Consider the following 27,658-nt stretch of genomic DNA (forward strand, 5'->3'; position numbering starts at 1 on the left):
AGTTGTTATAGGACCCATAAGGAACGCGAAAAGTGCATGGGAGCTAACATTTATTTTTTGACCCACCCTGATCTTCACAGAGCAATTCATTTAACTTATCTTGCGTGTGCGGATGAGCTATTTGCAAGAGTTCCACTGGGTTTATGCTCAATCAGGTTATGAGTGTTGATAGGCCAGAGAAACTGTTACCCTCGCTCTCTCAACGGCACATGGTATGATGCACATTGAATTGAAGTTCATAGTTGTTGAGAGGAGAGAAAATTGTTTTCTCTATAAGATCAAGATTAGATGGGGAATTTAATTAGAATTAGAAAAATGGGAGTGATCAACTTTTTGAAACCATCGATTTTCGAGATACACTAAAGATTTTTCACGCCTACGATAGGCAGCGCGAAAAAAAACGCGTAAATTCTGAAATCTGTATAAAAAAAACTCAATTTGTTGGAGGTTTTAAATCATTTCTGCTCGAACTCTTGAAATTGCTTTCGAAAAAGAATCAATAGTAGTGTTGTTTCCACCTGTGAATCGAGTTAAAATTGAGGAAAAAATATTGAAAAAAATTAAATAAAATCTGCGAATATTCATTAATTGGATTAGGTAAACTTATGGGACGCTCTAAATAGACGATTTGGAAATGAAAAATCGCTAAAAACATTGACAACAGTTTACTGGGAAACCCGTGTAAATTATGATATCCGCGTAGAAAAGGTGAGGTAAGAAAGCCGCGTAAAAAGGGACTTCAGTGTATTTCAAATCAGACATGCACAAGACATAATATAGAGTCAATTCAGTTTCAAATTAGCTCTATTTCAGTGTCAGTTTAGTTTCGATTCAATTTCTGTACAAATTCGTTTCATCTTTTGATTTGTTTCAGATAAATTTGAAATAGATTGCAGCACATTTTAAAAATATTTGAAACTCAGTTTCAGTACAGTTTTAGTTGAACGTATGCTTATTTTCGGTGCAGTTTTATTCCAGCTTCTGATTAGTTTCAGATAAGTTTCAGTTCAGTTTCGGAATATTTTAAGTTCAGTACACTTTAGATCCAGATTTACTTTATTTAGATTAAGTTGAGTCTCATTTAAGTTTCAGATTGGTTCAAACTCATTTTCAGTACAGTTTGGACTCAGATTCAGTTAGTTTTTAGCCTAGTTCAAGTTCAATCTGAGTTCAGTTTCATTTCAGCCTCAGTATAGTTGCAGCTGACTGTCATTTTAGTTTCTGAGTAGTTTTAGATAAATTTTAGCTCTGTTTTCAATAAATTTCAGCCCATTTTCAGTTCAGGCTTAGTTTCAATAACATTAAAAGTTTAGTTTCAGTTCATTTTTAGTTCGGCTCCAGTTGAACTTCAAATTGCCTTCAATTCAGATTCAGTTCAGTTTAAGTTCAGTTTGAGTTCAGTTTCGGTTCACTTTCATTTTAGTTTTGTACAGTTTAATTCTGTTTCAGCTCAGTTTTTCTCCAGTTCAATTTCAGTAAAACTTTCGTTCCTTTTCAGTTAGATTTCAGCACAGTTTCAGTTTAGTTTCAGTGCAGTAACTTCAATTTAAGGTCAGTTTTAGTTCGGTTTTATTTTAGTTTTAATCCCGGTTTAGTTCAGTACCAGTGCAGATTCAGTTTAATTTTAGTACCGTTCCAGTATATTTTAGGTTCAGCTTAGGTGTTTTAGTACAGTTCAAGTTGAGTTTCAGTATAGTTTCAAATTAAGTTTCAGTTCAGTTTCAATTCACTTCACTTCTAAATCAGATTCAGTTCAAATCCAGTTCAGTTTTATTGCCATTTCAGTTCAGTCTCAGTTCAACTTTAGTTCAGTCTCAATTCAGTATATTTTCAGGTCCATTTTAAATCAGTTTCAGTGCAGATTCAGTTCAGTTTCAATTCAGTTTGATTTCAATTTCTGTACACATTCAGTTTAGTTCTAGCTCAACTCCAGTTCAGTTTCCAATCAGTTTCAGTTCAGTTCGTTACAATTTCAGTTGAGTTCCAGTTCAATTTATACATAGCTATATATGGTTATTAGATTGCCAATAAAAACCGATTTTCTTCATATCGTTTAGCGGTAGGGGTCCAAAGTTTCGTCTTCTCAAATAGAGTCCCCATGCCAAATTTCCCCTCGATCGACATCGGGAACACGTGCCTCAAAGCGGTCAAAGTTTCAAGTCTCCCAGCATACAAATTTTCTAAGTCCCAGAAACTCGACTTTTCTGTAATTTTTTTTCGATTTAACACCAGATCTCGACGTTTCATGAATTTCTAAGACATTAAGCATCAAAAAAAATTCCATATCGACAATTTCATGAACTATTACTACCTTTGCATTATTTTCATCGGTCAAAAAGTTGAAACTTTGACCGATTTGAGGCACGTGTTCATGATGTCTGATCGAGTTGAAATTTGGTATGGGGACTCTATTCAAGAAGACGATACTTTTGAGTCATGCCGCTAAACGATACTCGAAGATCAATTCTTTTCAAACATTTCATTGGTACTCTAATCTATACCTATAAAAATGCAGTCCGGTCTGTCTGTCGGTCTGTCTGATCCATATAGGCTCGGAAACTACCGAACCGATCGACGTGAAAATTTGTATGTAGGGGTTTTAGGGGCCGAGAAAGGTTTTCATGATGGTTTGAGACCCCTCCCTTTTCTGGAACAAAATGAAACACAAATGAAACACAAATTTCTGCACATCTCAAAAACTAACCAAGCAAATGAAACCAAATTTGGCATGTGGATGTTTTTAGGAGTGACAAATATGTCCATATTAGTTCGACACCCCTCCCTCTTCTGGAAGGGAGGGGTTCCATACAAATGAAACTCAAATTCCTGCATATCTAGAGAACTAACCAAGTAAATAGAACCAAATTTGGTAGGTGGATGTTTTCAAGGGTAACAAATATATCCCTAATGGTTTGACACCCCTCCCTCTTCTATAAGGGAGAGGTCCCATACAAATGATACTCAAATTTCGCACAGCTCGAGAACCAATCAAGCGAATATAACCAAATTTGGCAAGTGAATGTTTGTAGATGTAACAAACATGTCCATAATGTTTCGACACCCTTCCTTCTTCTGGCATTTGTCCAAATGCCATTTTGAAATCCAAGATGGCGACTTCCGGTTTTTGAAAAACAGCGGCAAGTGACCAGATACCACCCAATATGGGTATTTCCGGAATTGTTATGACGCACTGAAGCCACACATCGACCTCAGACAACATTTTGAATTGTAAGATGGCGACTTCTGGTGTATGGAGTGTTTCTTCAACCAGAATGAGGCTCAGAGGCCAAAAACTGTCCCATAATGCCATTTTGAAATCCAAGATGGTGACTTCCGGTTTCTGAAAAACAGCGACAAATGACCAAATACCACCCAATTTGGGTATTTCTGGAATTGTTATAATGCATTGAAGCCAAAATCAACCTCAGACAACATTTTGAATTGTAAGATGGCGACTTCCGGTGTCTGGAAAACAGCCGAAAATGACAAAATACCACCCAATATAAGTCTTTCTCAACCAGATCGACGCTCAGAGGCCAGAAACTGTCTCCTAATGCCATTTTAAAATTCAATATGGTCACTTCAGGTTTCTGAGAAACAGCGGCAAGTGACCAAATATCACCCAATTGGGTATTTCTGGAATTGTTATACAGGCAAACTTCGATATAAGGTACATTTCGAAATTTGATTTGTACTTTATATCGAATTGTACCTTATATCGAATCATGAAACATTTTCAACAAAAGGGCTTCAAACACTTTATTTTGTTGTCTTTTGTCTACGAATAGTTTATTTTGGAAATAGTATCCAACTACAAGTGTGATCCGACATGTTTTAAATAAAATTCAAATTACATTATTTCGCTTTTTGGAGACTTTAAGCCGCGTCCAAAAAAGAGGTAGTCTAGAGCATAAAAAATTTAAAAAAAATCAAGCCGTTATGTTATTATTACTAGTTTTTATTTAACATTTATTTACAAACATACACATTTTTGTATCGAAAATACCTCTTTTTTTCTTCTTGTTGTTTTTTTTTTAATTTTTGGTTCAATGAATAAGAACCATGAATATCTGCTTACAGATTGAGATCTTTTTCAATCATTTCCCCGTTCCTTAGGATTTGGAAACTTGCATTTTCCTCGTTGAATTTTAAAATGACCGTTTGAACTAACTTTTCATTACACATAAAAGTGGCCCAGAAATTCACATTCGTCACCTTTTGAGTGTAAAAATGCCATTTAAATGCTATAGTGTATTTGACAAATTTTGTTTATATCTTAAGGAGAAACTTTTGATGCAAATAGATTCTTGATTAATCTGCCTAAAAGTGAGATGATAATTTTATTCATTTTATTACTACTCAAATCAAAGAGAAATTTTTAGTAAAGTTGTAGGTAATTTCATGTAGAAAAACTTTGCAGAAGACACTTTGGTTCTATCTCATGAAAATAGACCATATACAGGTAGTTTCATAAACGCACACTCTCAAAATGTCTAAAAAAAACAAATACCAAAAAACTTTTTGGGGCGTGATTTAAGAGGCCTACTATGTCCTAGACATTTTTTCATATTTGAGAAATACATTATACTGCCGAACATACTTTAAGCATATTTTCAACTTTTTCCTAGGTTCTATGACGTTTTTGATAAAAATGTTTTTTTTTAAATCAAAACTTGTTTCAGCTGAGAGAGTGTTCAAGTGCGGTTTATGGAAGAAAAACTGGGTTTGGAACATTTTTTTGAGCATTGTAATTTAATCTGTGTGAACACAGATTGTTCAGGGGTCAAACTTTAAGTTAATTTTTTTATCAGCTCCCCCGTTCCCATCCACATTATATCATGTTTTCTCGGCAAAATTAAATTTTTGTACGTTTTTTCAAACTTCCGCTGAGTGTAACGTAATTTATGAACACTCCCTAAATAACACAAGACAAGATAACCAGTATGTTGTTTAAAGAAGTTAAGTAATGCACTGAAGCCAAAAATCGACCTCAGACAACATTTTGAATTATAAGATGGCGACTTTCGGTGTCTGGAAAACAGCCGAAAATGACCAAATATCACCCAATGTGAGTGTTTCTTCAACCAGAATGACGCTCAGAGGCCAAAAACTGTCCCCTAATGCCATTTTGAATTCCAAGATGGCGACTTCCGGTTTCTGAAAACCAGCGGCAAATGACCAAATACCACCCAATATGAGTGTTTATTTAACCAGATTGACGCTCAGAGGCCAGAAGTTGTCTCCTAATGCCATTTTAAAATCCAAGATGGCGACTTACGGTTTCTGAAAAATAGCCTGAAGTGACCAAATACCACCCAATATGTGTAGCACCGGATCCAGAATGATGCAAGTAGCTATAAATTGACCTCAGACACCAGTTTGAATTGTTAAATGGCAACTACTGGGAAACAGCCGAAAATCACCGAATACTACTACATATGGATATTTCCGTAATCGAAATGATGTATAGAAGCCAAGCATTGACCCTGGACACCATTTTGAATTCGAAGATGACCACTTTCAGTTTTTAAAAAAAACGAAAATAACTGAAATGCGTTCAATATATTTCCGGAATAGAGGTGATGTACAAAAGCCAAAAGTCGAAGATGTTGTCATTCCGATAAAACCAATCATTTCAAATGATATGAACAAATCGCAAGGAATCAATGAATTTGAAATGTTTAAAATTTTTAAATTGAACACTAAAATAGGCGAGACGAAGTTTGCCGGGTCAGCTAGTAGTTATATATAGTAGTATAGTTTTAGCTGAGTTTTTTATTTAGTCTAAGCTTAGCTTCAGTTAGGTTTCAATTTAGTTTTAGTTCAGATTCAATCCAGGTTCAGTTCAGTTTCAGTACCGTTTCACTACAATTTTAGTTTGATTTCAGTAAAGTTTTAGTTGAGTTTTCATTTAGTCTAAGCTTAGCTTCTGTTCAGTTTCAGTTCAATTTTAGAACGGGTTTAGTTCAGTTTCAATTAAGTTTTTCTACACATTTAGTACAGTTTCAGCTCAGATACAATTTCGTTTCAGCTCAGTTTTAATCCAGACTTAGTTCAGTTTCAGTTCAATTTTAGAACGGGTTTAGTTCAGTTTCAATTGAGTTTTTCTACACATTTAGTACAGTTTCAGTTCAGATACAATTTCGTTTCAGCTCAGTTTTAATCAGACTTAGTTCAGTTTCAGTTCAGTTACAATTCAGTTGCAGTTGAAATGCAGTTCAGTTTCAGTAAGTTTAAACTTAGTTTCATTCAGATTAGGTTCAATTGCAGTACTGTTTAAGTTTAGTTTTAGTACAGTTTCTATTTGGTTGCAGTTCAGTTTCGAATCAGTTATAGTACAGTTTCAATTCAGTTTCAGTTCAGTTTCACTACAGTTGCAATGAAAATTCTATTCAGTTTTAGTACAGTTCAGTACAGTTTCAGTATAATCTCGGTGCAGTTTTAGCTTAATATCAGTACAATTTCAGTGCAGTTTGAGATTTTGTTTCAGATAAGTTGTCATTCTGTTTCAGTTCAGTTTCAGTACAGTTTTTGCTCAGTTTCAGTGCTGTTTAGATCAGGCTTCGAAATGCTCACAGTAGAACCACTTTTCACTGCGTTAATCGTCTTCTTCTTCCTCTGACCCTACCAAGACTCGCTGTCTTAAGACATTCTTGAACAAACATGTCAAACGAGTACCGTCACCACGACGTTTTTTCCTTCAAATTTATTGTGACATTTTTTCCAAAAATGAGAATAACGCACGTTGAGTGCGGACATTTTGGAAATTATGTATATCATTGATCTTGTAATAAAATTTTTCAAAATAAATAGAAAAAAGTAGACGGAAATAGGCCAAAATAACATCGCCAAACGAATGACAGTGTGCACCTTTTTGTTACGCGAGTGTCGACTGACCATCCTTTTCTTGGATTGAGAGGCGACGGTTGTTTTACATTAACGAGTGAAAGCCTACTGTGACGCACGCCAAAGAAGCGAACAATATCGCACACCGTGCCCCCATGCTGAGTCAAAACTCTGTGCAAAAGCTTATGATTAGTGTTAAGAGAAAAGTTAGAGAACTCGCGTATCCTACGAAAAATAATCCCAACTTGAATTGAAACTGGAAAGAAAACACTTATTATCTATATTTCAGAATAAAACGAACCGAAAAATCCTGTATTTTTTTGTTTTATTCAAGAAAGAAGATGTATTTATAATTTTCGAAACAGTCTATAATTCAACTCTTAAATTGTAGATCCTTGAATTCTAGTTTGAAATTTTGCACTGAGCATTTTCCAACAGAATAATCTTAAAATCCACAACAATTCAATCGAATATTTTTTTAAAATTTGCCTCTTGCATGGCGTGTAGAAAGGCGGATGAAAAAAAAATTATTCTCAAGAGTAATTTGTTAAGAGATCGCTGGTATTTTAACATGTGCTTCATTCGAAGCCATTCAACTCAGAAGACTTTGGTTACAAATAAAAACTGTCGAGAACGAGTTGTAGAGGTTTTTTTTCTTACCACAATATTAATTTGACACGGCATATTACAATTCAATAATATCTTAGTACATATCTAAAATATCTTATAAGAAAATTTTTTATCCTCGCGGACAGCTACGAGCTGGTACTAGAAAGTTGTAACGATCGTGTAATCATGTGACAAAAAATCGTTTGAAACAATTTTTTATCTTATAGAAAAGAATAAATTTTTACTTCCTATTTTGGTAAAATTTGAAATTATTTCTACGTTTTTTGTAACAAGTCCAGAATGGGGAGATGTACACAATTTTTTCCGAAAGTGCTGTGTCAGTAATAAGATCGGATGAATAGGTGAAAAGTTATTTCCGTGAAAGTGAACGTAAGGAAAACTTTTGAATTATGCATCCAATCTTCCTGCTTGCCGAGAGCCAATTGTGTAAAATGAATCACCCATTTCTACACAGTGAAAAATTCTGAATATCACATGTCACGTACATTATTTTCTTATTCAAACTTCAGTTTCTTCTGACGTAAACCACAGTTTTGTTCCAAAATTATGTAGGATATCATTTAAATTTGCGTGGAATATTAGAGAATTTTCTATCATAAGTGATAAAGGCAATTCGACATAAAGTTTGGCACTTTTCTCTAACTGTGTATAAATTGATGATTGTTGCTGAAGTATGACGAACAATTTACAAAATGAGCATGTTTTATTTTAATTTAAATTAAAAAAATCTAGAAACCGGATCTACATCACCACACTGATGATAAATTTTGCTTTATATTTCATCAACCTGAGTCAAAAGTTATAAGGAAAAATTCAGCTATTGGAAACACTCGGAGGCATGAATATCGGTTATTATTTGACATGAAAATCGTTAATTTACAATTGAAGAAAAAAATTTTCATTACTGATTACTAAACTCTGGATTCCGATTTCTTTTGAATTCTTTTGATCTAGAAATTCGTATTTCGAATTTTGGATTTTTAATTTCTGATATCTTTTTATATAATAATTCTTCAATACAAAAATCTTCGAGTAAACAATCATCTCAGCAATCATTTCATTGATTTGAGTGATTTAATAATCTTCGAAACGCCATTTATAACCTCCATCTTGAAGACAAACAACTACAAATCAGCAATCCGCAAAAAAAACGATTGCAGACGCTGCACGTCCCCGTCTGCACGGACACCTTTTAAATAAAGACACTCTCTGCATGTCACATCCGGCACATCGGTACAAAACTGTCGCGTTGATAGCTGCATACAGCGCAGTCCACCGGGATGTCAATTGGTTATCGTTCGATTTTCTGATTTAGTTTTATCGCTAGTGCACGGCGGTATTCAATCAACTTGCCAAAACGTGACCTCAGTTTAACCAGACCCGAGCTTTCAATTGGCCACCATCCAGAGAAGCGTCGGCAGAATGTGGTACAGAATTTTTATTTCTGTTTATCGTCGGCTTACTCTAGAGAAACGAATTTGCTCACTGTCATCTCTTTCCAGGATGCATTCGTTCGAAGCTTCCTTCGTCTTGTGAAACGGTACGAAAAAGTGTCTTGGACCAAAAGAAAGATCATAAATCAAGCCCGGTTCTTTGTTTCGGTTGCCGCACCATATCAGAGGGGGTGGCTAGGCGGTCAGCCAAAATGCTGTGTACTTGGTTATCGTGGCGATGAAACATGAAGAAGAAAAGAAAGCGGGGGAACAACCTTTTCCACTCTGATCCCGAAAAGGGACAGGCTAGATTGCTGCGGGAAAGTTGCTGACGCGAGCAGTGCTGTAGGGATTATTACACTGTCAGCGTTTGGCACCCCGTTACTTCTATTTTTCGGAAATCCCTGCAACACTTTTTTAAAAAGTTAATGGAAAAAAACTAAAGTTGGATAATGAGTTCGAACCAATTTCCAACTAATTGGCCAATTAGCATCAAATTACACTATTCGGAATTATTCCAATCTGTGAAAATAATCCACTATAAATAATTTGTCCGCTGTAAACAACAGCTAAATATTGTTCCCATTCCACTTATCGCTCGGCAGCATTCCCACCTTATCCACTACCACCACAGAGTCCAGCCAATTTTGTTTCGAGAGGAATTCCCTCCGATCCCGGTCCAATTTTCCCCCCGCCCGTAGACAGTCACGGCCGTCGGGTGCCAACCCAGTCTGGCTAAACTAAACGGCAAATGAAATAACTTGCCTTCATGTTAAATTAAATCCCATTAGCAACTAAGTGAACTTGCATACTGCATCCTGCGGCTCCCGGCTACACCCGAGCCATCGAAATTTTTCCCCCTCTCTTCCCTGTCCCTTTTCCCGAGCAATGGGCGCCCATTTCGCATGCAATCATGTTGTAAATATATTGGACCCAGAGATTCAGTAGACCCGGTCGTGCTCTGTTTGGCGTAAAACTCTTCCTTGCATGCATCCGTGTCTGCATAGAGATGCATGCGGATGCAGTTCTACTTCTACTGCCTTGAGCAAAGACGACTGAAACACGGTTCGGGGGCGAATGTGTTGTGTGTAATTAATAACATTCGGCTGCTTCAGTTTCCCCTCTCCCTCCTGCCAGTCAGTCAGATAAGTTCCTCAGAAAATTTGCATGCCACTTTACTGTTGTGCATCGAGGTTCAATGGTACCTGCCGTATCGGTCCATTCCTCCCCCGGGGGGGAGTCGGTATTCATTAAAGAAAACCAGAACGTCGTCGTCGTCTTAGTCGGTCTACCGTCTCGGGTGCATTCTCTTCTCGTTGAATGTGCAAGTTCATGGATATATTTATGTTATCATCTTAGTTACTGGTGACTATTAGTTCTGCCATCCCAACCGACCGTTTCGGAACCCCGTCCGGTTGGAATTTTCCGACGACCAGACGATTCTAATTTTTGCCTCTTACGTACGTCTTCTAAGTGTAGTACTCACCTCACCTTCTAATGGTCGTGCACTTTAATGCTACCTCTAAAGTTCATCCGTCTGCAAGTGTGCATGCATGCACACAAGAGTAGTAACTGCACAGCGGAGATTTTTGTCTTTACCGTAATAAATTTTACGATAAGCTCGGATGTACTGACGGTAGAGGAACCGGCGCAACGAATCTCGTAAATTTCGTGCTCAATTTTATCGCCGTTTATTATTTTGGGCTTCGATCGGACACATAAAAGTGGCCAGTGCAAAAGCTAGGCGGGAAATCGAGGAAATTACGGTTTTCCACAGTGTGAAGGTTTCAGCTCGGCTCGCTATTAATGAATATTGGGGAAAATGATAGGCGATGAATAGCCCTAATAGTTTTAGGAAGTCCTTCCAGAATATTTACTGGATAACATTCCATCAGCTAATCTCTGAATATGTTTAAAAATATTCAAAAATGGCGGATGGATTATTTTATCAAACTAACAATCTTTTTAAAATTGAGTGAGAATATGTAAAGCAAACGGATAAAATTCAAAACTCAAAAAATTTCGTCAGGGATTTCTATTTATACTGCAAAATTTATTAATCGATCAACAACTCGTTCCAGACGAACAGATATCAGTATTCAAATTCATTCTTTTTGCTCGTTTCTCGATCAACAAATCTGCATGATTTCTTCTATATATAGTGCGCCTTGCCATATACGGTAAACAACTTCAACAGCTGATCCTATTCCACATACGAGTGGAAAACCTGTTCCGAGTGAACTGCAGATCGAATTGAATGAATCATACACGACTGTAGAAAGTATTTCCTTTCCAGATAAAACCATACGCCTTACTTCAATTTAAGCTCGTTTTCGGCACTAATCTGAATAAATTATGAGACCGTCTGTTAGGCAGCATTGAATCATCACTACACTCTTTTAAAAATGATATAACGGTTTATCGACAATTATCGGATGGCTTAGTAAGCAAATCGTTGGGAGTCGCAGCTGGGCATTTCAGCAGAATGTCAAAATTAAGCAACAATTCCGTAAGTGATTGATGATCTTTGTGTACACTGGTGCTGCTGCGCGAGTTCGCTTTTTTATTATGATTTTGCAATTTTATAATGACTAATCAAACAGATCTGCAACCTACCCCCCACAACCAAGGCTGCTGGGTTTATTGTTCTCGTCGTTGTTTTCACAGAAGCGTTGCAATTAAGGTGAGCAAACTCTTTCAAGCCCGTTCTGACACATTATCGCCGACAGCCTAAGACACTAATTGCATCGAAAGCTAGCGTTAAACGACTGAGCCGTGAGAGGAACAACCTTTTGATTAATTATCATTTCAACGAAAAAACATCGCTTAGATATATTTGGGTCAATTAGCAGTAGATCGTAGGCCTTGCAATCTTACCCAACCAGCTTCCACTCATATATAGGGCAAACCAACGCAATGACCATTAGCTACGTTCGACTAGATTTTCCCGACTATTAATTACCTTTTCAGAGAATTCTCCTACTATTATCTGGGCCATCGCGTATTTGCGATCGTTCGCATACCTGTTCGAAGCGAAATTATTAGTTCTCCGCCTGTGATCGGATTTACTGCTTCAGAAACCGATCGATTGCCGTGCCTTAGGCACATATATTAGCCAAATCGAGACAACCGGAGACGCTAATTGAAATTCTACCGCAGGAAGCGCACCCGGTGCCGTGACAATACGCGTTTGATCGTTTAGCACCCCACTAATTAGCATAACAGGTTGCTAGAGAATTGCAAAACAACGGTTCGGAATTCGCTACTTCCGAAGGGATCGCAGCCCGTAGGAATTTCTGTATGTACAATGTTGTGGTTGAACAACAACTTCATTGATTCATTCGATCTGTGCTTACCAGTTTGGTAGGGAAATTACGTAGATCACACGTGAGTTTTGTCACCAAAATAAGCATTTTCCCTCATTTTTAGTAAAAACCGTAGGACATCTCAGATCAGATTTAGGGAAAGGATGATCGACTGATGACTCACCGTGTTGAGCGATCGATGGATCCGTTTCGCGTCATCGATGCATCTTGCATAGTCACGCTGCGGCCGCTGCTGCGCTGTGGTGCCAAGGTGAGACGCGCGACTAAACTGTCAAAGTGACGCACTCCCCGGTGTGATTACCCCCTCTGCGGCGGGCTCGTGCGCGATGCAGTATGCAGTGGCATGATAATTTGTACTTGTAAATTGTTTTGAAAATGAGTTTGTTTTTATTTAATCATATAGATTCATACGGCTACCGGACTGCGGACGGACGAACGGACGGATTGACAGATTGTATCGACTGGAAGACTTGTGCACGCGCGCTAAGAGACATGCCAACAGGAGCGGGCGTGGCCGCGGGGGGTTTTCGGGCGAAGGTGATTGTTTGGGTGTGGGTGATCGTAACGAACAGATTTCGATTGTAGATTATTGTGGCTCAAAAAGATATTCGTCGCTATGTAGGAGCTTGCATAAGTTTTGTATTTTTCAATTATTAAAAGTAACTATTCTATTTGTTGACTCCGCGAAAAATTTTAAATTATTTAATCTATCAGACATATAAGCCTATTGTCTGATATGATATGATAGCAATCATCGATCAAGCACGCTGTCACGATTTTCCGTTAACTTCATCAGCGGCATCTCAGATTATAGTATGCAACATCACAACGTTCAATAGAGAGGCTGAAATATCCGAAGTATAATTCAGCTGTTAACTTAATAAAGGAGCAGACCCTTTTGAGTGCTATCACGATCACAACTGCTTGCTGAGTAGTCACATGAGCGACTATCACTATCAAGATCAGCTATCTTTCCTCGGATGTTATTCATCGGTTTGCTTCCAATATTGTTCAGTTGACTCGACTGAATTTCGATTTCCCAAACCACAAGTGTTACGTCAATTGAAAGAGAAACGGTCCAATGTTGCTACCTTGAAGCTCCAAATTGCTACTATATGTAGCAATTTTATATTTATAATTTATATAAACTGTTTACTATAACACAAAAGAGTAGTGCTAAGACTTACAAACACAAATAACAAATAACGAAAGTGGTTCACTGGTAAAAATCCATGAAATGGTAAAAGAACAAGAATATGTATGTGGAGATAAATACGAACGATAATTTAGAAGCTGGCTTATAGACTATCAAAAAATATTTTTTCTCAGCAGAAGCACATGTAACTTTTATTACATGTGGTTTCAAACTTTTATTAATCAGACCCAACGTTTTGGGTCATTCACAGTTAAAAATTCTGAATATTACATGTCACGTACATTATTTTCTCATTTAAATTTCAGTTCTTTTGATGTAAGCTCCGATTTGGTTAGAAAATTCTGTGCAACATCATTCAAATTTGCATGGAATATTATGGAATATTCTGCCATAAGCGATGAAGTAATTCTTTCTGTGCGATTCAACATTTTTTTAGCACTTTTTTTCTAACTACGCAGTTAGTCAATTAAAATTCTTACTGAGCGTCTTAGTAGAATGGAATTAAATATTGAAAATAGGTTATGTTTTCATTTGGTTCTACTACCAAAGAATGTGCAGTTAGAGTTAGACTCATTTATAGGAAAATACTGAAAACGTTTCAGTCCATTTTATATCGTAAAACGACTATTATATCAAACAATTGTTACACATTTTACCTATCCACAGACATATAAATGACTGAGATGCATTAAGTCGTTCGCTTGCTATAATCGTTTGAAATCTGACGCAACATTTGCCAGTTTCATTTTCAATTTCACAAAATGTAATCTAGTATAGAAAACAAACACGTAGTCCTACGTCAAAAATAAAATTCTAATTCCATGAATGTTACGGATTAAAACTAGTCTAGTCTAGTCTAGTCTACACTAACACAGCCAGTACTTGAAAGGATCCTGGAAAATGATATCCGACATTTTATAAAAATGGTTTCCATACATTTTTCTTGTCAACGGCCAGGCCTACTGTGTAGCGCAATATAATACAATATAATCTAAGAACGGGGACAATCCGTACCAACCGTTCCGTATGTAAGAAGTCATATAATTCGTTGGGAGTGACAAAGCTAAGAAAATACACTCCTTTGATGACCAATCTCCTGGGATGGAACATAGGTATTTCCTCCTTATGTTCGGGTTTCAAAACCAAGGATATAGCGCCTTCAAAGGAATATGGGTTAAAAAAAATACTATTTGAATTGTATATATAAAAACCCATACGGAGCGGTATAATTTAGAATTAAAACGATGAATCCGCGCGCAGTTATTTTTCCATAAAAAAGGTTACTTATCTTGCGTAGCATACGAGCTATTTTCTCCATTCCTTCCACTCAAATCCTGAAGTTTTTTTTTATTGTCAACGTTTTTGTTGATATACGGCGCACGAAATGCGGGCACCGAGTCACAAAATGTGCTAGGCCGACCAAGAATTCAAATATTTGTCTATTACTTATCCAGAACATCCTCGAGAAAGCAAACGCGGTTCTTTGAAAGGCATATATCGCGTAGTCATTCGATTAAACACGATATTTATCGACTGAACGAAATCTACTCCGATTTGCGATGTATTAATATAGTTTGCGCGAGCAAATTCCGGCTAAACGGTAATGATGATCAGACAGATATTATCAAATATCTGGGTTCATTTCGCGAAATCGTTACACTCCAAAAATCCATATACAGTGATCACCCGATTATATCTGTACCCGATTTTATCTGCCCCCAATTTTATCACATTTTTCACCCGATTTTATCATCATAAAACATTTCATTAAAAAAATGTCAGGGTGAACTGATTTTTTATTACGCTTCAATATTTAAGATATTTTTCATAATTCTGTGTATCATTCTGGATGCAGTTTACATTAAAAATTCAACCGATGCACAATGTTACATTTTGCTGTTATCGTGCGAATAATTGAATAGGGATACAAATTTTATTTATAACCGTATAATATGTTCGGAGAAGTTTCAAAATATTTGAAAACGCATCTTTTGATGTAGAAAGCTGGGTGATCGATCCTCCTAAAAGTGAGATAGAATATTTACTTTTTCATTAGATAAAGATATCTTAGATAAAGATGTCTTAGGCAAAGTATTAGGTTATCTCAAAACAAGAAACCTTACAGAAGACTTCATGTTTCTATCCCTTACATATTGCAAGCAACATAAAATTTTCTATGAGAAGGCATTAAACATCGTTATTTACATTTTAAGATATTTCTGGTTGCAGTATGTGAGAGATATCAGCATGCTGTCTTTGGCAAAGTTTAGTGTTGTGAGAACATCTAATATTTTGCTTATGGTACTGCGCTACGAAAAAGCAAGTAATTCATTTTACCAATTCAAACAAAACATGAACGAATAAAAAACTTAATTGTAATTTATTTGCAACTTTACATCGATTTCTTTAGGTCCATGAATGTTACGGATTAAAACTGAACCAAAACTGCTACAAAACATGATTATTACGATTTTTGTGTAAAAAAATACGTTTAACATATGCAGAAAATCATTTGTAATCTGGTTGGAATGCAAGAAACGTTATAAAAACATTATAAATAAAGTGCTCGAAAATTCCAAGTCTTTATAAAAGCATTTATAAAAATGATGTCAATAAAACTACATGTCAGACATCACAGCGCCAAACAGATAACAAAAATGTTCCGGCATATTCATCCGGATTCATTATTTAAAAAATTATCGGAAACTCACGAATTATTTTTTTGTGATTTCAAAATGCTACAGTAAGCAGGGGTATTTTGGCCAGCTTTGGGAAATGTTCGCACAGTTCATTAAAAAAAAACACAATTTTTCAACATAAATACCTACTCTATTATACCATTGTTAAAAGCTAAGTGTCTATTTTAATATACACCGTTCAACAAATGCAATATTTTGAAAAATATCCTAGAAATATCAAAATTTATACGAAGTACTAAACACATATTTTGGTCCACCAAATTTTTACTTTGGCCCACCTTTATATCTACAGACGTGTATGGAAATAGTTCAGACAAATTATATTTAAGATCATCATCGGTATTTTAAGAGCAAAAATAGTGGGTTTGAGGAGAAAATCCTTCGCTGTGATTTTTTGTAAATTTAAGGCATCTAAAAATGAGAAGATTTGGCTTATTACGGTTTGTAAGGCATTCTCATCTACATTCATGTCGTTAAATGTGATAAATTAAGAAGTAATTACCTGTAAATTGTCACAAGCTGCTACTTTGTTCACGTGCCACGGCCAAACGGTAACCAAAGAGATGTCAAAACTTGGCATGGCCAAAATATGTTTGCTTCAGAAAGAGGCAAACATATTTCGGCCATGCGTTTAACCACTTTTTCAACTTTTTCCAACATGTTAGAGTATACAAACTGTTTCTATGAAATTTTATTGATGTTACTACAACAACGAATTGTTTCAAAAGCATACATATCAGAGCGGGGGCCTAGTGTGGTTGGTAACGTCTCCACCAACCACACTCGACGCCTGGGTTCGAATCCCACCGCCGACATAGGTGTCGATGGTTGTGAGGTGGCGTGATCCACTCACAACCAACCCAACGGGTCTAGATTCAATCCTAGCCGACACCAGGAGATTTTCTGAGGCGAAAAATCTCTGGGATCTCGCCTTCCATCGCATGAGTAAGTAAAGCCGTTGGCGCCGGTTCGTTAATAAACGGGTCGTGAGTTAGGGTCCTGGGTGAGGTGTCGCCTCCCTGGGCGTCGGTGATTGGCCACAACAGTGGCGGAACTAGACCGACGGAAAATAAGCGAGAATAAAAAAAAAAAAAAGCATACATATTTGTTACAATAGCTTCCGGACGTTGACTTGTATATTACCACTTCCTCTTGACTTTGGGTTGACTCAGCCATGACTTTGAATATGTATGAACTAATTCCAAAATAACACTACCTAGAGCCAGTTTTTCGCCGAAAATTATAGTGTAGTATGATTCTTAGGTGTGTTGTTCAATGTTGCATGCATAGTTCTCTAATATTTATTAAATTTATCAGATAAAATGTGTAAAATGTTACCGGGTGGGCCAAAATACCCCCGTTACCCTAAGTCCCACAATTTATTGAAGAATTCAAGCAAAAAAATGCTTTAGATCACCTATGAAATTGCGTTTTCCGAGAGTCTAAATAGTAGAAAACTTATCTTTTTCTTCATTTTCTTCGCCTTCTTTTTCATCTTCTTCTTTTTTTTCTTATCTTAGTGATATCGTTATTTTCATTTCTGAGGATTTTTGACTGTAGAATGGCCAAATAGCACCCAATATGATGATTTCCGAAACAAAGATAATTCTTAAGGTCCAAAAATTGACCCAGGAGACATGTTCGAATTTCAAGATGGTGACTTTTGGTGATTTTTCAAATATGTAATAAAAACATTTCCGGAACTAATATCATCTGTCTGAGGTTGGAAATAAAATTCATTTGCAATTTCAAATTCCTTGATGTCGTTCGAAGAGCAGTAATCAACCCAAGAGACCATTTTTGAACCCAAGATAAAGTCCAAGACTTTGATTTTTGGGTTACAGCGTAAAACGGCCGAATGCCACCCAATATCGCTACCTCGGAATCTAAAGTGATATTAAAAATCCTAAAATCGACTAAAGATGTGATTCCAAAATCCCAGATGGCGATTCCCGATAATCCAAAAACCAGCCTAATGTTTCCAAACACCTTCGAATATAGCCATTTCCGAATCTAGGCCGATGCTTAGAAGCACAAAACCAAGCGGAAATTAACCCCGATGCCATTTTAAAATCCAAGATGAGGGCTTCTGAGTTCTGAGAAACAGCTACAAATACCATCTGACGTGGAAATTTTTGCAACCAGGATATTACTTAGAAGACAAAAATCAACAACAGATACCATTTAAAACAACCAACAATGGCCCAATATCATCCAATATGGGTACCGTAAAACGGGGTAACATTGATCATTTTTTCCACGTTTTCGTGAATATTTATATATTTTAAAACAGAAATTATAGGTTTCAAATTTTTAGAACCTGTACTGGCATCCATAGAACTTGAGAAGTTAGTTTTTAAAGCTCTTCGAAAAACTTGAACATTAGAAACATTTTTTTTCGTCGTTGTTTCAATTTTACTTATTTGGGGTAAATTTAATCAGTTTCAATTTTGAACAGTTTTGAAACCTTTTTGAATTAAATGTGTTAGATAATGCTTCGATAACATGTTCAGAGACGCTTCCCGGGTTGACATCACGTTCTTTTTGATTGCTCTTACTGCGAAGGATAGTCCTGTCCTTGCACCTAGCCGCGGTATGTACTGAGAGGCGTTTTCATGCCATATGTAATTCTACCTTTCGATGATGAAAAATGTAAACGTTGGTCGCGAAAGTTGCCAGAAGTATTTTGTAAGTCAGCAATCGTTGTGAAATGTTTGTGTTCAGAAAACGTATGTTGATCACATATGCAAGGCCTTTCCAACAACGGAAGTATCAACAGGCCAGCTCTAGCCTCTTACGTTATATGTTGTAGCCAAGACAACATCCTGATGCTCAAAGGTCAGAAATTCTTTTCTAAGGCCTTTTTTAATTCAAGATGGCGACTTCGGTTTGTGGTAAACCTCGATAAATGGCAAATAACATGCCAAACAGAAATTTTGGAACCGAAAAGATGTCAAAAACGGGTTTCGAGCGAGCCTATCAAATATATCTTGCAGTTTACTGAAAAATCGTTTTAAAAAATACACATGTCAATACAGGTTTGCCCTAGAGCTTAAACTAGAAAAATATGAACGATTAAAGTTTTTTAACCGTCCCTGTGATTTTTGGTACCCCTAGTTTGGTTAGAAGTGCGTCAAAAGGGCCGCAGAATAATTGCTCGTCGAATTCGACGCTTTTACGTTTGATTTCGGGGAAACTTCATTTGAGTTTTTTCTTTTTGAAGTTCATACATTACATTAGTAAAATACAAATTTTTGCTTAGTTCTTCTGCGGCCTTCCTTTTCACATGCTGCATCAGATCAGATTTGTACAGTCGCAGCTACACGCTTGTTCACCTTGGATTGCTGCTCGCTCCTGACTATTTGATTTTGTCTTCCGTAAGTTCCGCTTTGCGATGGCCCAGTATTGTTCGATCGGGCGAAGTTCTGGGGCGTTGCGCGGGTTCTTACCCTTAGACACGCCTTTTTGCCGTAGTGGCATGAGACCAAATCCGACCAAAACAGCACGGAACCCATGTGTTGCTGCAAGAACGGCAGGAGTCGCTTTTGGAGACAATCGTTGACGTAATCTTGCTGGTTGATGGTGCTGGTTGTTTCTTCGGATATTTCTTTACGAATTTCGACAAATTAATATTTTTAAATGTCTCAACCGTAGTTTGAGGCAAACTGAGTTTTTTCGCTAACTGATTATGTGACAACAGCGGAAATTCTTGGTGCGCATGCAGAATTGTTAGACGCCGTCCCTCTTGCGTGGAGGCCATTCTGACAAATGAAGAGCGTGCGCCGAAAACAAAGTAATCACATCATTCTACACACCTGTGCCAACAAAAATAGGGTTTATCATTTTTTTTTAAACAAGGATGATAAAAATTTTGAATAGTTTATGTCCACGGTTATCAAAGTAAGCTAAGGGGAGGGTAAAAAATAAATAACACTGAAAAGAAAAAAAGGGAATAGCTGTCATAAAAAATTGTGTGCAAGTTACGACGTTTGTAACTTGCATGCAAAAGTGTGTTGAAAAATATCACATTATTATCATTTTTAATCAACTGGGTTGCCTTTTGATGACACTTTCATTGTCACTGGACTTGTTTGTTGCTAAATTAAGCATACACGTTGTCGAAAAGTCAATAATATTAAGAAAACGGCTTGAACTTTTTTTTCTTCCCCTTCCAATTTTAAACATTTTTGAAGGGGGGGGGGGGAGAGGAATGAAAGGAAAATGAAATTTGTATCGGCCTAATCGATTATGGGATTAATGCTATGTTAAAGTTATTTTTTTATCATTCTACCCTTTATTACTCCTAGAAATATAGTCTGCGTCAATTTGACTACCCGCTTTTAGTGGTATTGTACGCTACTTTTTCCGTTCTCCTGTTTCAACTGATAATGATCACCGGCTACCCTGACGCTTGATGCACGAACCCATGCTCGCCGGTCCAATTATAATACAATTTACGGTCCTATCAAGAACAAATTCCACAATCCGGAAAAACGATATATGCAAACAAATTCATGTCGGATTCGCGATAAATTATTATATTTGTTAACTCGACAGATAAGTTGTTTCGATAAACGTCTTCTTTATAATTATAATAATTGTAATTATAATAATAAAAATGTGACATGGAAAGCTATATATAATAAATATCTTTAAAAATTGGTCTGATCATGAAACTTCTCATGATTAAAAGACACGAGTATAAAAGTTTTAAGAATTTATCGTTGGAATACAATTTTTCCACCAGATGATACAAATTTTATCTAAAAAATAATCAAAAACATGGTCCCAAATTGCTTCTGAATTTTGATCTGATTTCAACAAATTTTGTAAAAATGAATAAATAAATTGTCATTAGATACTGTCAAAACAATACTATTGTTCTCTATACTAACACATTTGGGTCCCAAAGCTATACCGGTGTTTATATATCATTTAAAAAAGCCGCGTTTTCTGAGCAAAACGTGATTTTCAAAAAACGTTTATCGTTTTCCTTCGATTTTTAAATGAAGAATAAAAAACTGCTCGAATGGTCTTAGATGACGTTTTGCCCATGTACGGTATATGAGAGAACTGTCATTTAAGGCATTTCGAGCAGATTTTTATCCTTCATTTATAAATCAAAGGAAAATGATTGCAAAAAAAAAATTCTTCAAAATAAAAAATATTTACTTGCGTGAAAATCCAATAATTAATGTAAAATTTTCTGAGTAAACAAAAAAAATAACGATGGGGTCTTTTAGGTCTCAAACATCCCAAAACGAATAAAAAGGATTTGTACCACAACTTTCGCATGGTTATTTTTTTACTGGAAAGGCCCATTCTATGCTGCCTTCAATTTATTGATAAAAGATTCAAAACCAGTTAAACGGACCTAAGGTTAGAAATCTTTAAAAAATTGAAATTGTGAGAAAACATGATATTTTGAACCACCTTATGATAGAAAGTATAACCCAAAGGGCCAAATAAAAATTATGGCCTGAGGATAATAAAGAATTACTGAGGTTTGAGTATGATCAGAGCAGAGAAAAAAATTGGATAGTAAATGCAAGAAGCAGATGTTAAGAAACAATGAGAAAGTATACAAACGTCGGATGATGAGTTAAGTTGAACCTAATGCATGAAAACCTTTAAATTATGCACCTCTTCTGCCTACGTACGATTCGAATGTTCCATACTAGTTGATTAGAACATCGAACCATGCTTGCGAATTCCAGTAGAGGATGCATCAACGAGCAATATAATGCTTTAAAACATTAAGGGTCATTGAAGTCATGAGCAATTTTGAAGAGATGAAGCCAAGCTGACGTATGGTCTTAGCAATGATGTTCGAGTGATGCAAATTAGAAGAACTCACTATTCGTGCTTAGTTTCTTTTTTTTTTTTTAGTTCGAATAAAAAAAAAGCGTATCATTCGCTTCAATAGTGATACTGCCAATATGAAGTGCGGAGTACAGAAAACACCTGGGCAATATCATAATAGATCAAAATGTCTCTGGTCGCAGTGATGAGTCCACACAGAGGAAAAACAAATTCGTGCTTAGTTCATTCAGAGTACTAAATACCATCCGTGTCGGAGTAGAAGTGAAGGTATATTGCATGTGGGATCACTATTTATACCTTGGTGATTTTTCTAGCTGGCAGAATAAGGACGTCAATAAATTACAGTCTGCATAGATGGCAGTTCAATCGGATGACTTCGAAAATTCGATAACTGAGGGATACTGCCAGACGGTTATTAATGATTTCGACAACCAGGCCACAAATTCCTGATCATCGATATGATAGTCAAAAACTATTCGAATTCAGCTTACGATGAAAAGTCATAACGCGGCATTTGGAAACAATCAGAAATCAGAAACCAGTTTATACGGCACCAGCATACGAATAAGTCCAGAAGCTTTTGCAACAGTCGCGGCGACAGTCCTCAACAGTACGTATTGTCAGGTATAATTTCAGGTCGTCAGCATATACCAGTTCTACACCAACACCCAACAGCAAGGTCACGTCATTGAAAAACAATATAAAAAGTGGAGGGCCCATATTGCTCCCCTGTGGAACACTGGAGTAATTCATAAATTGAGATGAACAGCAGTTTTCTTCAGCAGTATACAATGGCCTGTTCTGTCAAGCGTAGATTTTTTTACTTCAACAGGTGATTGATTTTATTACGGTTTATGGTATTGACATGTAAATCAACTTTATTGAATCATCACATAAAATTAAATTCTATGGTTTGCGCTCTCTGTAGAATCCTAAAAGCATCATCTGACGTCAAATCCAATACTACAAAGGGATGTTGAACCCAATGCTTGAAAACCTTCCCAATATTAATTTGAGTGATAACAAGATTTGTGATCTAGAACAGTTTTGGCAATCTTTTAAATTAAATATTAACTAGAATTTCGAAGTTTCAATAACATAGTTGTTTTTTCGAAGTTAGTTGTTGTGAGACTTACACCATTTCTCATTTGAACTAGGGAATTAGCCAAATAACATCCAAACTAGTTTTGCAATGCTTGCTTGATGGAGCCACTTTGAATATACTAATATACTTAGGGCCCATCCACATTCCACGTGGACAGCTTGAGGGGGGGGGGGGGTTCTATATAATGTCCACGGTCCATACAAATTTTTTAGAATTTATATGGGCAGTTGTCGGAGGGGGAGAGGGGTGAAAATCGTCAAAAATTTGTCCACGTGGAATGTGAATGGCCTCTTACTGATATTGAAGATTAAAAAAATTGAAATGAAAGAGCATAACTTTTTATTTGATCTAAAATTTCTTGAGATGAAAAATTTCGTGAGAATCCAATTAAACTTAAATATGATAGGATCTTCTAGGTCAGAAATCCCCAAAATACGCAAAATACGGTTTGTATTATGATTTCACGTAGCTATTGTTATTTAAAGTTCCGATTTTTTATAAAGGCACATTATACCTTCAATTTGACGCCCAATAAATGAAAATCAGTCGAAAGTTACAAATTTTCTAAAATTCTGATATATAAGAAAGTTCTAAAAACACGGGTCTAGAATTTTTCGCCGAAGAATAACTATAGTGACTTTGAGCGTGATCAGAGCAAGCGAATTTTTGTAGAACTTTTTCGCTTAGAGTTGCTGGATTATATTCTAAATAATTTAAGTAAAATTACTGAATAACCACACAAATATGTTAACGTAAGTCGTGTGTTAGATTTTAAATAAAATAACAAATTCATTGCGAAATTGTTGAATAAAATCATTAGGATGCAAGATTCGAAAGCAATGAAATTTACTACAAAATGACAGCTAGCTATTATTACATTATTGTTCGAAAATATGTCGCTAAACAATAAAGCTGATCGTAGAACTAAAAACGTTTGCAATAGTTTTTCTGGATGTTAGAGTGTCCAAAACTGCCATAGTTTCCACCGATTTCAACAAAACGTGAACTCAAAGCTCGTTTCTAAACAAAAATTAACTAAGAGAATACCCAAAAATCTCTATACATCTTCCCAATCAAAATAATTTCAGTTTCCGCAAACCTCGAAATAACCCTTTGTTTGTTTACATATGAGATAATGAAATATGCGGATTGATTTGGTTTTCTCAGTCTTCTTTGTGAATTGCCCGACGTTTCGGACGTTTTTTTACGCTCTTTCTCAAGAGAAGTTCAGTTACGCCGAATTTGTCGACTTGACTAAACTTGAGGGAAGACCACCAGAAACGGCTGAAACGTCGGTTAATTTACACAAATTGTCATATAATAAAATTAAAAAACACTAAGAAAGCCAAACCAATCCCTTTTACAAAACAAGTACCAATCGTTAATCATACACAACATTTCTACTAAATCAATAAGAGATGTATGAAACTTCGTAACTTTAGAATGGATCGTCGATTTGTGCTGAGTTTTATTGTCGTTTGTTTTGTTTTTGTATGCGGCAAAATAACAGAGCGAGAGAATGAGGCAGTAAATAATCAAAAAGAATTTTACGGCCAAAAATTTGAAGTTTTATCATCATGTCCAGAAATCTGAATCATTTAAAATATGAATTAGAGAAAGAGAGTTCGTAAAGCAACTGAATACATTTATAGGTAATACAACCGACGATCTTTAACGACAAATTCAAGAGTGAGATTCTCTCATGATAAGAATGCCAATGTTTTAAATTATTCTTATAAGACTTGATTTGTTAGACTTGCACTTACAATGATTATAAACAAAATGAAAGGTCAATGTATGGAAGTATGTGGTATTAATTTGGAACTATCATGCTTTTTCCTTCATCTCTAGCTATTTTCGAACCGGACAGCAAAACAAGAAAACGAGCATCGAATTAACCTCAAATGCAAAATTAGAGAAACAATCAAATTCGAAAACAGGTTCACTCATTCGGTGAAATATCCGTGAATATTTGAAAAAGAAAAAAAAAGGAACTCGACCCCTTGCCACAACCGCGTAAACACGATAATAATTGCCATTAGCTGATTAGCTAGCACTGAATTGGAGCACTTTCTGCAGTTGTCCGGTTGACCGGCCGGTTCGGTTGCTTGTACCGGCGAGAGGAACTACATACTTATTCCGCTACGACGACCGGTGGAATTCGACCGTTTGATTGAGGCTCGTCAAAAATGTTAATCGACATCGACAAGTTTTGCTTGTTTGTCATCCCTGCCTGGCCTTTGTGTGTTGTTTGGTGTCATGGAGGAACTCGGCTATGCAGTGATTGTTAAATTTTTCCGATTCGAGGATGAGGTGTGAATGGTTATGATTGTTGATGATGGTGATATTCTCGATCAGTCGATCCGTCCATCTACACCTATGACTGACTACTCGTTTGGTGGTTGCAGCGGTTGCTGGTTGGAATTTTGTGGTCATTCGTCGTCCGGTAGAGTCGCAGACGTGCAGCATTCATTCGCACTTATATTGCCAAACTCAAAACTTTGTGAGGCTAACGATAGTTGAAAACACAGAACTTGGTCACAGTAGCAGCCACAGCATCACCGTATCAGCATATTAAGCTTGGGGGTGGTGAATCATATCTTTCGATGGGCCTGGCCTCGCCGTTCGTCGGTCGCGGGTAAATCCACTAGGAGCAACAACATCAGCAGCAGCACCAGTGCAGCAGCGAGTGGCGGCAGGGTTTGTTTGGAATTAAAAATTACGCAAAGCTATAATCTTATATATGTGAATTGGCTGCCACGGTTCGTCATCACTAGTCAATCGGGGCTCCGTCAGGTCGGTTGTGTTTACCTTAAACGGGAGAAATACGCGCGCGTGCCAGCACAAAACAGGTGCTGTTCCTGCCAAAAAAAAAAATGTTCAAAGGAATCATCAAGTTCAACGGGTACGCGATGGCCACCAGTTGCATCAACTATGCCGTCACGCGGATACTGGAGACGAACGTCGAGGGAAACATTATACAAAATATACCTTGTGAGTTTAGTGGTTAATTTTCGTCCGTCCGTCGATAGGTTATATAATTTGGTTTTTGTTTATTTATTAGGGATAACCAATATGCTGGCAACCAAAACTCGACCAGATTCGGTGATTTATATTGGATTTCTAGTCGCGTGCGTAATTTTACTCATGGGAATATTTTGGGTATGTTAAAAAACAACAAAAACAACAAAAAATTATGAAAAATTTATTTTTTTCGATAAATTTTGTGGTGATTAAGGAGTGAGTAGCATCAAAGACAAGTACGTAGTCAGAACAAAAATATTGTTTTAACCAGTGCCCGTTATTGTTCTATTCGATAGTGCAAAATTTTAATACTGCCCACTTTACTAAACTTAAAAAATGAAATTATTTCGTAAAGCAAAGAAAAGATCGATTAAAGATCACTAGAATCCAGAAACTTCTCCACCCACCACAAAGTGCACACCCTATGAAGTAATTCCACAGAATAATGAACTCATACAGAACTCCTCCCATCCCATTGCTTCACTCATTGCAGGAATGCAAAGTCCTCATGATACCTTTTGTACCCGCCTACGTCGTGGTGGTGCACGCGGAAACGAACGGGACCTTCCAGATGAATCACCTGTGGCAGGTGGCGTTCACCTTCTATGCGGCGATCAGTCTACTGTTGCTGCTTATGCTAGGGATCTGCGCGTGCTGCCGAACGGATGATGAGAGCGACCGAAGAAAAGACAACCCCAAACGGGGGTGGCTAACGCGTTGGCTCTGCTGCTGTTGCTGCTTCCGGCGGGCTCCGATGAAGAAAAACAAGCTCGACATCGAACGGCAGTGCTCCTGTGAAACGCTCAACATTAGGGTGGCCGAACCGCACGAAAAGCACTATCATCGAGTGATATTTGTGTAGTTTTAGTGCCGGCCGTTCGGTGACGAAGCTGACGACCAAAGATCGAATACGAATGGAAGTCCCGTGGTTTGACTTCTCGAATCGAGAAGCAAAGACGGGTAACTGTGACGCCGCGAGTGCACTTGTGATTTCGAACGATAACGAATCCCATCTTAACAACGAAAGCTAAGATTTCATAGCGTATAACTAGTATACTCAATTATTTTTTATGTGATAAGTGATTAGTGCTGTACACCAATGACTGATAGACAAAGAAACTAGATTTAAGGTATTCGGATTTCACGCGCGTCGATGAATCATTCCACCGCAGTTAATTACTTGTCCCGTTGACAATTGCGCGATAATTTACGATATAGTTACTTTCCAAGCTCAAAACTTTTTACGGAACTGTACGTATCGAAGTGACTCATGCTTTTGGGGATCACAGTTACCATGTATTCATAGGTAATTTATTTTTATTTTCAGTGTAGAACAATTTATTAGTAGAAGAACTGTGTAAAATGAAGTATTTTATCCGTGATATGGTTAATAAAAATTGAAATAGAATCAAACTTGAGTGTTTTGTTCTGCAATATCCCTTTTTTTCATGTGTGACTCGTTAAGCAATTTTAACTTGACTGAATTTGATTAGAGTCTGTTGATAATGTTTTATTGGAAAATCAAGGCAAGGTTAATAGACACGAAGAATTATTCATGTATCATACTGTGAGCAGCAAACGGCAATAATTTGCTTAGTTTCGATATCCAAAAGAGT

General features: G+C 36.7%; 2 protein-coding genes across 3 annotated transcripts in view; one reads left to right on the forward strand and one right to left on the reverse strand.

The window, feature by feature from the left end:
• Window positions 1-27,658, reverse strand: part of LOC129724326 (roundabout homolog 2-like) — a 521,020-nt gene that overhangs the window by 95,236 nt on the left and 398,126 nt on the right. The gene's annotated exons all lie outside the window — the stretch shown is intronic.
• LOC129724327 (uncharacterized) lies at window positions 25,437-27,455 on the forward strand. Its single transcript, XM_055679089.1, has 3 exons — window positions 25,437-26,012; window positions 26,083-26,180; window positions 26,536-27,455. Exons 1-3 carry the CDS (start codon window positions 25,895-25,897, stop codon window positions 26,902-26,904), a joined length of 585 nt encoding a protein of 194 aa, XP_055535064.1. The 5' UTR covers window positions 25,437-25,894; the 3' UTR covers window positions 26,905-27,455.

This window comes from Wyeomyia smithii, chromosome 2, assembly GCF_029784165.1.
Source record: "Wyeomyia smithii strain HCP4-BCI-WySm-NY-G18 chromosome 2, ASM2978416v1, whole genome shotgun sequence".
Taxonomy (NCBI): Eukaryota; Metazoa; Arthropoda; class Insecta; order Diptera; family Culicidae; genus Wyeomyia; species Wyeomyia smithii.